Genomic DNA, 15188 nt, shown 5'->3' on the forward strand with positions numbered 1-15188 from the left:
GGGGGCTACCGTACCAATGACGGCAGCCAGCGGCAAAACTCGGGAGTGATTTACCCCGTCTTCGGTTACCCGCTCGCATTGATGCGCAACAAGAAGCGCATCGTGAGATGCCCGTTCCCGTATAAAGAGCTTTCCACTGGTGCATTTCGCCGTTAAGGCTCGTAGGGTCGCGAGCAGACTTTAATGACCGCTCCATGTGGTTTGACCCTCCGGCACTTATTGCTACATAAAGTCGAGAATTGAATCCGGGAGATTCCGAAGATAATTAAATATGAGATATTCCAAATATATATTTTTTCACTTCCTTCCTACATTATAAAGATTCCTTGATCAGTATAAAGCTAATTTATTTATAACTTAAATTTAAATATTATCTTTCTTTACAATTTTTCTACATATAACTGCAAATATTTCTTGATGAATTTTTGAATCAAATTCTGTTAACGTGAGATTTATTTGAAAATAAATAAAACTGATCTTTGTGTCTTAAAAAAATTTTCAAGTTATTAATCTCTAATTTTTAAGTTGTAAATAGAAGAATTAACTAAATGTTGACCAAAAACATCTTTTTTATTTTATGTTAAATAGTCATAGGAGTGAAAAATGATTTAGAAATGTTTGATTAATTAAAATATTTCTTTTACAAATATTACGGCCTAGCAAAGTAGACTTTTTGTTGCCTTCAGATTCCACATTTAAGGTTGATGAAATAAGCGCAAATGCTTAGATTTACAAGCTAAAGTTAAACGTGATTTACTATAAAAAAAAAAAACATTTGTCCAATCAAATCAAGTTTGTTGAAATAAGTTCGAGCATTGGATGTCTCAATCTTCCGAAACCTTAATAAATCAGTGATCGCGGTTGTGTAATCGCTCAAAGAATACCATGTGCCCTCGAGAGCGAAGTATTTAAATCATTTGGCAAATATATGCCCGCATTCTGCAGCATTCAGCGCTTTGCGTTAAACGATAAATTCGATTCCGATTAAATTACCACGCGGGCCGAAAAAATATCACGTGCGAGCGGAGGCGCCTGTACGGCCGCTAATAAACGCCGGAGCGCAGCGGACTTTTTCAAGAATGGCAACATTAGCCCGCGGACGTCTGGCTACAAACAGAATAATATACAGTCGCTTAGCGGCGCGCTTAATGCCCCCGTACTATTTTATAACAGTGTCGGTTCGCCCGGTCCGCGAGCCGTACCTTCCAATCTATATCCAGTCGAAGAACGGAAAGGAGGGACGAGGCGGACGGGGGTGGCCAGTAAGAACGGAACGAAAAGGAGCGTTTATTCCGAACAGAAGAGCGGAGCGGAGTTATTTTCTTGCCGAACAGCTCATCCCCCCCGGTGGAAGATAACCAGAAATGTTTGATTTCTTTTAGCGCCCCGCGCACGCGGGATATCTCATCCCGCTTTTGCACCTACGCATTTACGTCAGCTGGCGCGAAACTGCGCGCTCCCGGTGAGGGAGCATCTCGAGGAATTTCAGAATGCACGATCGTAATTTATCCAGGCAGGACAGGTACATTACGCTATACGTTCGCGCCGATCGAATTCATCGGAGGCAGTGCGAGGGTGATTTCCGTTTCTATAATTATTCGTAACGTACGGTCGCTGGTTTGCATATGTATAAAATGGTCGTGTATCGCTGAATACTTGGTTAGACGCTTTAAATCGCGACATTCCACGCAGCATCGTTTCTATGTTATTTAGCTACATACAAAATTTGTAGGCATAACGAAATTTGTACGTTTCCTTGCGAACGTTGTAATCAGAAATTCAAGAAGATTGCCGCCAATCAATCATCTTCTGTTGCGAAATGTGCGTTAGTTAATTGTGAGAATATTATTTGATTACTTATTATTTGCTGGGTAATCGCGTAAATGATTTACAACGATTTTTGAAGGATGACTACCATTCCGAGAAAATAATCGATGCGTTGACGAGCGTTAATATTGCCGGGAGGCGTCTGCGGTGAAGGTAGACACTTTTAATTGCTGCGAATGTGTGTCGCGAACATTTCAACGCGAACGATGAAGGTGCATTCTGGGTTTGGTAGCCGCGACATTAACGTTAGTTGGCAATTACGGTCCCAAAGACGTTTCCGTCAAACTGCTACGTTAATGAGAAACCTGTTTGTCACGTTGTGAATTCCTCAGAGAAGCATTGTACACGCATACTAATTGCTAGTTCAAATGTAAATAAATTGGTATCAGTGACAGTTAATCCGAAACATCTACTCGACGGCGACCAACGTGATGACGAGGAATTCTTCCTCTTTATAAAAAATCACAAAAATTAAGAACTAAATCTCAGAACAATATAAGGCATCTCGGATGTAGAGTGCAAAAAGAAATAAAATTAATTTATAAATTTTGTTATTGTATGTTGCAAAATAAACGGCATGAAATTGTCCAATACAAATACACACGAGACGTTAATGATGGAAGCAATTTTGTGCATGCATCAGCGAGCGTTCGTAGTTACGGGAAGGAATAGGAAGCGCGGCGCCTCGTTATTTTTTCAGCTGAGCGATCAAGAGACCAGCCATTACCAGCGTCTATCGCCAAAGAGTAGGCACGCGTGCGTTTAGAGAGGTAATTAACTGGCCCTGTTTTCGGGTTGCCCTGTTCGGGGAAGCCACTCGCGTGCCGTTCGATTTCCTACTAGTGCTACCTATATCTATTTACTAGCTGCATATATCTACATCCCGGATACCCGAACATTGACAATATCAATTTTCGTTAACAAACGGGTTTCATTTCGAGTTTCATGTTTAATGGTGGCGTTCGGTTTTCATCTTTCAAGCCGAGTTTTAGTTGTTCGGTCTTTATTGACTGTCGACACTATTAATCGTTTTAACGCTCGTTTCCGGCAAATCAGAGGCAGACTTTGTCTGTACAAACACGTCACCTCTCAACATTCAATACTCTAATTATTATCTTATTAGAATGATTGCATCAATGTTTGTTTTAAATGATTGATTATTATCTGTACAATCTTACAAAGATATAAGTTATTTAATAGAAAAATAAATGAAACTGATATTTTAAACAATTTTTTCTGAATGAAATGATAATATATAGAACTAATCTATGAAAAATTGTTTAGTAAAACACGAGAGTTTTAAGACGAGATATAATTTAATGCGCACAAGTTTATTACATTTTATTTGTTTGGAAATACACAATTACGTTTTTAGTAATGATAATAACAAAGAAATAGAGAGATGAAGAGTATATTTATTACAATTATTTTAAGAATCTACATGCAAAAAATTTCCAACTTGCAGACTTTATTACTTTGATAATAGATGTACGCGGTTCAAACTTTACCGGCAGTATATGCAAACCGTTGGCATGTTAATCGTTATTTTATTACTATTTTTACTGTTTTTAGTTTCTCTGCGCGCGTGGGAAATGAGTTATACAATTTTTATAGACCGTTGCGAACTAAATTGACGGGTTAAGGGCGCGCTTTCGGCACCCTCGCTGGACCATATAGCCGAGATCGTTAGAGCTTTCGTAGGTGAGAGAATGCCAGGGGCTATGACTAAAAGTCGGCCTGACGACCGGGCACCCGCCACTTTTGCAACAAATCTTTCTGTCTAAATCAGTTTCGCGAGAGAGATAAGTGTTTCGGCATCGGACCCTCCTAACTTGAAGAGGTGAGGGAGAAAACATAAATCAGGCCTACTGATTCAATACGTCGAGTTATCTATGCGATAAAACTTGGGATATGGCTACAGAGATGTCTAGATTCACAGGGTTCATTATGTAATACGATATTCAAGATACAAAGTATATAGAGATATTTTATAGAGTTTATTAGTGAGATTCATGTCAGAGGTGACTTCAGTACTGAGAGATAATTAAAAGGCTGATGTATACTGCAAACATACAATTTATATTTTTGCGAGTAATTGAGCTCATATTGCAAATTTCTCGGCTGATATGATATAAGATAAGTTGTACAATCTACATTAGTCTACAATATTTACAAATAATGTACGTTTATTTTCGTGGCCTTGATCTGGGCTTTGCTTAATCATTTCTTGGATTTCGTTAGATTTATTTGAAAACAATGTGTTATGGAATACTCATCGCGAATGTGAGAATACAGTGAATTTGTCAGCACATCATAATAAATAAGGTACGAATATATTCTACAGAACACCATAATTTGCGGGCGAATAACCAAGATTTTTAAATAGAACTCTACATATCTCATATACAAATTACATTAATTATAAAGTTAAGAAATATACAAAATTATTGCATCCGTGATACTTCAACTATCTCGTGCGTGCAAATATCCTAAATTATCGCGCAATCCATTCTTATTTGAACCGCGTAAACCGCTGTGTTCTAAGAATACAACTATCTTGACATGAGAAATGGGAGGTGGTTTCAATTTTCACCGATTAATCCTTCGTATTATGCGCGCGTGGCGGATAACGTCGATTTATCGTGATCTGCTCAATTATCTATCTGGCGATGGCGATTCGTTCTTCGATATAAAAATAACGAGAATATTTCGAGTTTTGTCTTCGCGTCTCTCGCCTTATATTTCACGCTGTCAAAAGATGAGCGAGCGCGTCGTGTCGGGCGATCGATGAAGGTGTGGGCGGTCAAGTAACAAAGAGCGCGGTATAAACAGGAACGTGGGGTGGTTTTTTATTGGCGGCTGCTTTTCGAGGTGCAGGCGCGAAGGACTGTCTCGCCCTTATCGACCCACAAGCCTGTCCATGGACTTTTCCGCGTTGTTTCCCGTGCCGACGATACTTGGTGATTCATTTTGCAACACGTGAAAAAACACGGTATTGTCGCGATCGAGCATTATTTTATCTGACAACATGTATCCTCTTTTTTTCACGCTTACATTCTTTTTTTAAGAAAACACGAAGCTTACCGTTGTCTATAAAAGTTAAAAAAAATTATCACGGATTTTTATTCTCGAAGAGTTTGTTAATGTTGAATTTTTTACACGGAGAAAAGGTCCAGAATAAGATGGTACGATTTTTAATTCAAAACTAATCGATACATGGGTACTGAATTTTTGATGATTTTTTTTATTTCGAGCTTTCGTTTCGTTGGCAATGGCGTCGAAGATACGCGATGATCTATCGATCTTCGTCGGGCATTCTCGAGAAATATCGCGGAATTGTACATATCTGTCAACCGTAATCGTCTGGAGGATTGCGGTCTGATTTCACGATGCGCGTTATCTCCAAATCGAATTTCTCGATCCGATCGAGGTGTGCGCTGGCTGCTCGTTCCGATCAATCTTCCCGACAGAAAGATTCCGATAAGTCGTCGATATGATAATCTCGCGCCCGCATCGTTCCTCTGTCTGACCTCGGTGCAATGCCGCTGTCATCGTTCCTAGAAGTATCTCTCTTGGTATTGTTACGCAAAACGCATAAATTCCGAATGGTTTCTTTCGCGAAATCTCACCTAAAAAGGTTTACGGTCTATTAACTTCGCGCACACAGCACTGCGCCATTAATCGACTCACGCCTTTGTTGGTGTTTCATAAGCATTTCGTTGAGATCAAAACGAAATTTACGCTTAATCCATTGTATAATCAGTTTTTTTTAGTGCTGTCGTCTCAAGACAGGATAGAACTGAGATCTATGTGCTAAGGAGATGTCCAAACTTGGTTTTGCAGTATAGTTATAGCAGACGGTTTTGTAGTAAATCCAGAGAGAGAGAATCAGACGCAGTGATATACTGGCACCGCTTAACCCGTCATTAAATTCCCTTAAGCTAACCCTTAAGGTTCATCAAGTTTTCTTAGCTTATGTTTCCTTCCTTCATTAAGTTCTTTAACCTTTCCGCTGTCGCCTATAAATTTACAATAAAAAAAAGTTCTGTATATATTTTACCATCTTTCCGATTTTCGTAGACAATATACGGGTTGGCAATTTTTAATTTCTGATATTATTTACTCGAGCTATCTTGAAATTCATATTTGATTGTATCAGGTCGTGGTTCTTTTATGTAACACGTGTGTCTGTCTCAACAATTTTTCGCTGTTCCACGAATTCGCTGGGCCTAATTCATCGTCTGTTGAGAACTTCTGAGCCATCGTTGGTTTTATCACGCGTACAAATACACCCGGTATACATCGGCGCTGCCGATCGCTGTCGATTTCCAGCCGGCGGCCTTCCACTTGAGCAAATATCGTCTCACGCTTCGGGCAACGCTCCTCGTGTGGCCCCGTACTTCTCTTCTCATAATTTCTCATGGTCTCTCTATCCGATCCGGTTCCTCTCTCTTTCGTCTTATCGTCCTCCCTTCCTTTCCGGTCTTTCACCGTCTTCGTCGAGAGACGCACCCCCTCGCCGACGTCCCGCGAGGCGGACACGGGCGAGCCACCAGCTTCTATTTTCCCAACGTCGCGTCTTCCAGGCTTTACACCCTCTCCGTTGTGCCCCGACGGCGCAAAAATATGGAGTACTTTGGCCTCTCCGCGCCTGAAAGTAATTGCCTGTACACTGGCGGCGACTCACAGCATCGGTAACTCCTCCGGATCGGTAATTCCGCTGGAGCCATTTCAGGAGGCGACTTCCGGCAAAATAGTAGCGCTTCTCGGCGATATCGTACGTCGTACCGAGATACACGTGTGCGTACGCACAGAATAAAATAGAGGTAATCCTAACTTTTTCATAAACATTCGATAACAAATAATTAATGATTTTGACATCGCTTAAATTTATCGTACATTCATGCTTACGTGAATCGATATAATAATTAATTAGACATCAATTTTGTTGGAAAAAATATTTTAACAGAGCGCTCGTGGCTCGTCACACTTGTAATGTGTTAAGAAAAGCCAAAATGTTGGAAAAGTTTACTCCAGAAAAATCGGCGAGCTTGTCGTCGCTCTGTTTATCATCACCGGCGACAATTAAGGGATTAGCAGAACCGGTTCGCGTACTTTCTTTCACAGGCGAGTCGCGTCGCAGCTTGAATAAGTAGCCATTTACTCGCCTGCGCGTATGGCCCTTTCTCGACACGGTGGTTCGCCCCCTACTTAACGCTTATTCCTCACGTCCCCTCGACGACTCATCCCGTATCATCCCCCTATTCTCCGCTGTCTAACCCTCCGAAAATCCTGACCAATGGCGTACAAGCGGTGGGATCCATTGTCGATCTGACCAATCGTTGCTGCCCGTTCCACGCACACGCGAGATCGGTTTCACGCATAACAGACTATTCTTCGCACTTTTTTTTCCACCCTCCCTCCCCCCGCCCGTTTGCCGCCCTCTCCGCTGCGGGAAAGGGGCGAAGAGGACTATAAGCTGCTTTAAAATGCATATCGATTTAGCCTAATGACCAACGCCGTTCCATCAGGTCGCATCTGCGGATTAATAGGACAGATCGGGGAGAGAACGTTTCGACAGCGCGTGCTTTATTTCCCAATCGCGTGGCGAACAGATTGCGACCGGTTACCACGGTTGCTTACTTTTTTCTGTGTTTTTTCGCGAGTATCCGTAATAAACGGCAATATTTTCAGTCTATACCTCAATTCGCCGTATTGTCGTACAGTTTATGGTAGACTATGGCGTTCTCCGATGCCGCGACTCGAAATCATTTCTATGCTAATGGATGCTGCGTTCCATCGATCATCGTTAAACGCAACGTCACCATGTCCCGTACTAGGCTATTTGCGCTTGAGATCCTTATGATGCTGAAGCACGTTATTACAACATTATGATAATATAATCATAATATATTAATATAATTTTCTACATGAAAAACCGATTATCTTCGTATGTTATACAACAATAAAATGTTTATACAGGGAATAAGTTAAAGTTGAGTATTAGAGTTTAAAATATGTTCTCTCATTGAAGAAAATAATTAAAGATAAAATTACGAGAAAAATGTGATCAGTTATGAATTAATGCCACTAATGCAATAATCGAAACAAATATGAATGAAAAAGAATAGAATTATTTTTATTTAATATCTATTACATTATACATGTAATAAACATTTTTTATTGATAATAATTAATATGTATATAATTATTTGCTAGCTATATAAATAAATAAATGAAAAAAGAAATAGAGAGATAGCATGAAAAATCTCAGAAGTCGTTTATATAATGCATATATTGTATGTACATAATTGCGTATAAACATCATAATTTACATATCTTAATTTCAAGCAATAACTTCTCAGATAATTCCGAGTTATGTGTTCGTTTGTCGATTTAAATTTATTTCAATTCGTTTGAACAAAACAATAGCGGAATATATGTGGAATATACACAAGAGAGAAATATTTACGGTACCACTTGAGTGACAGAATAGTGCTGCCAAATCGTATTTACGTATTTCGACGAATAGAAGAAGCGAGAAGAGCAGGGGAAAAAAGGAGGCGTAATAAAGAGGCGTATATGATGTGTGTATACGCGCGCGTTCACGAGCAATGTGTGAAAACAATGTGTGAAGCCGTGCATGGATCGAGGATTGTTTCTCGAAAAAGCTAATTTATTTCGACGAGGGAGTCGCGAGGATTGTCGTTGCCGTGTATGCGAATAGAAATGAGTTTTCATTCATCTCTCGGCGCCTTTAATCGCTTCGAACAAAGTTTAAACACATTTACGTCAGGGTGCCAATGTTGCGTTTTAACAAATTGTATATTTTTGAATATTCTTTTTACTTTATAGTTATCGTTATTTCTTTATATAGAGAAAATATGTAGTTTATTGAAATAGCAAAATGGCATATTTTTAAAATTAAATTAAATTATTACGTGATTAGATAGACAAGGTATTAAAAATATGTATATCAAATTTGATTGTAAAGTAGTATTTTATTTATCAATTATCAATCTGAAAAGTATAATTTTGAGAAACATGGTTGTAGTTTGTATTGAAAACAATATAATGCAAAATTTTATAGTTTTGTTTTCTTGTTAGTGATTGATATCTAGTTTATATAGTTGTTGTTTCGTTATTTGATGCATTTTTCTCCTTGATCAGTCTGACTCTTTTTCGTTGAAAACGTTGCTCTGCTGATGTTTCCAGTATTCTAAGTTTTGCAGTGTATATTGTTTGTTCTCTTCCATGTGATGCTTGTGACAAGTATCGTCAATTTTTATTTAAAAAACTTGTATTATTATAAGAGGCAATGATTTCTACCTATAAAAATACATACAGTGATACATATGCAATTGACAGCAATATAATTTTATTTTATGTTATTTTTCGAAATAATTTTGACATTTAAATAATTTTGAATTTATTTCATTATTATTTTGAGAAAACCTTCGTATGTAGGATGGTTTGCTGGTCAATTTTCTTTGAATTGATACACTTATATCAGTTTAATTATTTCTGAATTTCATATAAAGGCCTTTTTTTGTTGGTTTGTTGATTCATCGATAATCTTTTTTAGAATTTATTTTACATTAACGAACAACTTATTTTTTCTCATTATTATATCAAAACGTGCGATTAAAAGATTAATCAGATTAAAAAGCATAGAATGTTTCTACGCACTGAAAACGAAAACCATTGGTTTGTAATCTTTTTCAAACATAATAAAAAATGCATAAACTTAAAATGTATAAATAATAAAATATATAAGATAATAAAGCACGTACACGTACATACATATAAATTTATTCGCAGATTAATTTTGTTTTTCTTTTGTAACTCCGTAAATATTGAAACTTTAGGTCTAAAGTTTTAAGACTGTTTCCAAGATAAGAACTTTTAAACAATACAAAAAGACTTGAATGTTTACTCTGGCTTAAACCCTTGAAGCGCTCGATAGAAGACAATAGTTGTTATAACAATATATATCCCAATCTGCGACAGAGGGTGGCACAATGTCGATCTGGGCGTCCCAAAGTGTCAACTGTACCGTTGAGAGGGGAGGCCATGGGAGAGAGAGCTCACACTCCACAATGGCGTCGGAAGGGTGGCGTTTGTTATAAATGAAAACGAAATTTAATCACACGTGATATACTGCCCCTAGCGCACGGGGTGGATATGACGATGAGCGCACGAATTCGCATCGTGTGAACGAAAATACGGGCACCTGCGACTGTTGATGTGTCTCCGGACGCATACCCCCTGTGCGATTTCATTATTAAAAGTCATTAAGAGCGGGTGGGTGCTCGCAAAATAATATACATATCCGACATGTTACCGCATGTGTTTCTAGATTACGCGATGGGGATGATAGATTTCTCTAAGTTAGTCAAGAGTTGATATTACTGGTAATATATATTTTATAATTATATTTTATTTACTTATTTTATTTACAGTGGTCTTTTTCCTTTAATTTTAATTAAGGTCGTAGATTAAGTTAAGATAGATTATATTAAAGATTTATGTGTAATTTTTAAATTATTATATCAAGAAGAACCAACAAAGTACTGTTATATTATTACTGCATTATTGGTAAAATATATTTTTAATTATGCAATTTGATACAAACTATTTGTTCAGATATTTGTGAAAATTTAATTTATGAATTTATATATCTTATTTTATTTGCATAAAAGATAGGTAAGTAACATGGAATTAGAATATTAAACATCAGAATAACATGTAATTATTACTTTGGTTTATGAGCTTGTAATCACTAGACTGGTTTACACTTAATTTTTGAACAGATATGATTTCATATTTTATTATAGGTCATTTTAGATTTTTTCATGCAGTGGCACTTTCAAATTAATAATTGTAAATTTTTAACAGCGAATTGAATTTTATAATCACCTTGAGAAGTTTATATTGTAATTTAATTTATTTATCTACATTTCCGATAAACAAGTAATAACAAAGAAAGATTACTATTGAATTATTAGTTTTAATGAAATATTTCATTAGCTGTTGCTTAACGAAGACGACATAATTTTATATCTTTCCGATTTGTTCTTTAAGTGGGTAATAATATAACATAAACTATTGTAGTTTTATTCACTTTATTTATTTTACTCACTTTAATATCCTGCCGTATGACAATATAACTTCCCGAGTAAAAAATAAATAAGAATATGGCCAGTGAGTGGTCAGCAACCGGCTATGTCTGGTATATTTTCTACTCGGGTTACTGTAAAATAATTATAATAAAAGAAAGACATAGGCAAACACGTGGAAAACAAACTACACGATGGAATTAATAACTTTAGAAAGGAATCCGCTAATAGAGAAAGAGAGAAAGAGAGAGCAGCAGCTCAGCAACGACACGGCTAACGCCTAGCATTTAGCCGTCGCTTCGGCCAATGGGACGCTCGTCTGACGAATAAATATGTAAATACAATGTCCAGCGCGCCGTAGGCATAAAACGACACGATATATGGCACGGTAATTTCTTAATTGCGCCCCGAAAAATTCTTGTCATCGTAAACAGCCGGTTGATTATATTGAAACGGCTCAAGGCGCCGGGGGCGTCTCGTGGATGAGACAAGCGAATGGAAAAGAAATAAGACAACCACGGGATAAAGAGTAGAGAGACACAACGATATAGTAACTGCCCGATTATTTATGCGATTCTAACGGTAAAGCTTGGCGATCTCGCTTGGTTGAAATCGAAACTAAGCTAATGGCACAGAAAATCTCCCCTCTTTGTCCGCGTAATCTTCGCGACGTAGTAAACGGTCGGTTCCCGTATTAATCATTCTCACGCTCAGTCGAGTTCCGGCGAGATTCGAGAGTGACTCACGCCACGAAGAAGTAGCTAGCTTATGTGGATAATTTATGCGATTTGAAGGTTTGCGGCAGATCTCGAAAACGTTGCTAATACTTTCCAGACACCGAGATGAATCGGTTCGTGGAAAGGTCATTCGAGATTCCGATTCAAATCTGTGAGAGTAACCCGGGCATCTAGATCGTGAACGCGTCACGTTGAAGGGATCCGAAAAATTCTCAGGGTCGGAATCCCGAGAGAACGAAAACGAAAACTATTTTATGCCGCGTTTTTTAGTCTACGCGTCTCGCGTAGATAAAATCTGTGAGGCTAATTAGATTTTGTCGTTCGACATCAACGTTACTGACGTCAATCAGTTTTTCTTGTACACGGAGAAAATTTTATAGTAAATATTACTATGTTGTCGCACCAACTGCGGACCATCAAGACGCACAAGTTTAAATGCTATAGTCTTATAGTAAAATTACTATGTCCATAGCATTTAATGCTACGATTATAGCATTCAATGCTAGTGGTCCGCAGCTAGTGCGACACCATAGTAATATTTACTATAAAATTTTCTCCGTGTATGAAAGTCGTCATGATGTGCCGTGATAAAGCCGAGTTAACGATATCAATAAAGTTTGCTGAGAAAAGAGACAGTAGTTTAAGCGAGAGGTGAAAAAAGTAACAAATAATGACAGTACCCACCAGTGTGCGTTCTCTTGTGTATTTTGAGATTCTCCGACCTGGCGAAGACTTTGCCGCAATTTTGAAATGGACACGAGAACGGTTTCTCCCCGGTGTGCACTCGTATGTGATTCACGAGTTTGTACTTGGCCTTGAAGGCCTTACCGTTACGCGCGCAACCCTGCCAGAAGCACGCGTGCGTTGTGCACTCAGGTCCGCCCACGTGGTCCACTGTCAGGTGCGACACGATGTCTGGAAGGGTAGTGAAAATCTTGCCGCAGAGTTTTCTTCCACTTTCCGGTAACCCCGGGTCTTGGTCTATCCACATGCAGGTGATCTCGCGTCGGCTGCCGCTGACGATGGTGCCTGCGTGGCCGCCGCCGACGCCGTTAGGCCTCATGAATCTGAGAAAGGCGCTGTGATGATTCGGATGATTCATGGCTGGGTGTTGCTGGTGGTGGATTGCGGTCGGCGTCATGTGCGGCGAGCCGATGTATTGATGATGAGAAGGTAGCGGCCTGGTGTCCTGAGGATAGTGCCCAGGATAGTGTGTGGCGGCCAGTGGGTGCTGACTCGGATGATGTGGAAACTGCTGCATCGTCGCGGCCGTACCGTCGTGATGCAGCGGCGTAAACAGGCCCAGTCCACCGCTTTCGGGGGTGGTAGGACTTGCCGTTGCTATCTCGTGTTCCCGTCGAATGATAAATTCGCGGGTATAACCAGGATGGTGACCCATGTGATGGCCCATGTGAGGAGCCATGTGGGGAGCTGTGTGAGGATGATGCGGTGGGTAACCTTGAGGATGGAAATGGTGGTGTTGCTGGGACGGTGCCTCGGCTCCTGGAGGTGACTGAATGTTCGCACCGGGATCTGTTAATCCACCGGTTGCCCCGGCACTTCCGGGTGACAGCTTGATGCCCAGATTGACGATATGATGCGGGTGGGATGGCATACCCTCTAGAAAACTCATTATCGCGATTGGCGTAACGTTGGTTCTTCAGAAACAGCGCCAAAAAACTTTGTCCACGACGACGTGATTCAGGTATCAGCGAGGCGCTGATCAGACAAGGGGGATGTTTGATACATTTTTGACGTCGTTGGACTTGATTCCCTATCTCAAGTATTATTATAGATCGGGATATCTTTGAAACCTATAATTGAATAGCGCAGAATTGAGTACTTGACACAGAAAGCATACAGGCCACAGTACACTTCATTCTAGAATCACTGGTCTTACTAAGCTGCCTGTTCTAAGCTTTCGTGAAATCCATATTTCGTAATATTCATACTTCCATGTCAACACAAGTCCCATTCTGTCCCAACTAGCGAGAAATCCCACGTTTCACGTACAACATCATAAACCCCGCTTGAAGATATATTCGTCACGTGCAAATTGCAACACTTTTAGATGATTCTTGGAATGCCTAGCATTCGATCGATTATTTGTTTTCCATCACTTGCGCGCGACCGTGTTACAATCCTCGGTTTTCGTGAAGTAAACACAATATCTTTATCAGTGAACGTGGCGACGATAACAACAACGCGGCGATGACAGTACACGGCGTCCCGGGTGCGATAAGGGTAAAACACACGTTGCGCTCCTCGCTGCGTTCACAGCGGGACTGAAAGTAAAGGACTCCCACCGAGGCGACGTGCGTCCGATTTCGGAGTCCGGTAGGATTCCCCTTCTTTCTCTACGAGTCGCGCGCGTTTCTCGTTCCCTCCTCGTTTTGCCGCAGCTTGATCACGGGTACACTGTCCAACCTGGTGTTTCGCCGCCCCACTGTGGTTAAGACCGCCTTCTACCCCTTCCGAATCGTTCTCACGGCGCGAATGTAAACCGTGGTCCCTACCACTGGTGAACGTATCCTGGTGGTTACCAGCGTACCATTGGCGCCGACGGCATCACCAGTCATTGGAGGCTGCCGAACGGGGAGGTGCCCGTTAATTTACCACGGGCAGATAGGCGTCGCATCTACCAAGGCGCATGTCGAGACTCCGCATGCGGTTCACGCCCTGTTATTCGAAAACGGCGCGCAGCGACGTTTCGCGATTTTATGCACGTCGTATACGCGTGCGAAGAAGTACCCTCCAGTCTTTTGATACGTAAATGTCATTTGGAACGTATAACTATGCAGAGATTTTATGCGCCTGTTTTCGAACCCTTTTTCTTTTATTTAACTCTTAAAACGTTAGGTTTCACTTTTTATCGTGCGATAGTTGATGATAGATATGTGATAATCAAGAACAATCGAGGCCTGAGAACAGACGCCACTTATACGAACGAACGAAATCTCATTAAGATAAGACGACGGCCATACTTGCAATAATAATGATTCACGCGGTAAAAGCTATATTGAATAAACATTTTGGATATAGGTATTAAGTTTATTTTAAACGAAATTTATTAGAATTTAAAATAATTTTTTATTTATAATTTACACTTCTTCGTTATGCTGCTACACTGCAAATCCAAGTGTGTTAATTTTACATGCATAAACGTCTAAAAATGACACATTTGACTGAAGTTTTTCTTACATTTTTGGGCGTTTTAAGTTACGTCATTTAACACGTTTAACCGCATTAAATTAAAAGTTAGTACATTCAATCGTGTTAAATGACGTAAATTTAAATGGCAAGAAATGTGTAAAAGAGTTTTAGCTAAATACCTAACATTCTTGGATTTACAGTGTATATGTACGTACAGTTTTTCCAAATACGTTATTTGACTAATATTCATTTCACAAACATATATGCATGTATGTATATGAAGGGTACAGGGGGGAAAAACGATCTGTGTCCGTCTGGAGTAATTAAAAAAAAAAGAACATAATTTTAACAA

The 15188-nt window shown here is 39.6% G+C and overlaps 1 protein-coding gene across 1 annotated transcript in view; it reads right to left on the reverse strand.

Annotated features, from left to right (window-relative positions):
• The window catches only part of LOC112453885 (pair-rule protein odd-paired-like), a 31040-nt gene extending 17130 nt beyond the window's left edge, over positions 1-13910 (reverse strand). Inside the window, exon 1 of the mRNA XM_025014892.1 lies at positions 12368-13910. Within this exon, the coding sequence (XP_024870660.1) occupies positions 12368-13316 (949 nt within the window). The 5' untranslated portion in view covers positions 13317-13910. The remainder of the gene's footprint in view (positions 1-12367) is intronic.
• Positions 13911-15188: the final 1278 nt, after the last annotated feature.

Source organism: Temnothorax curvispinosus, unplaced genomic scaffold (assembly GCF_003070985.1).
Source record: "Temnothorax curvispinosus isolate PA1 unplaced genomic scaffold, ASM307098v1 QBEX01004747.1, whole genome shotgun sequence".
Taxonomy (NCBI): Eukaryota; Metazoa; Arthropoda; class Insecta; order Hymenoptera; family Formicidae; genus Temnothorax; species Temnothorax curvispinosus.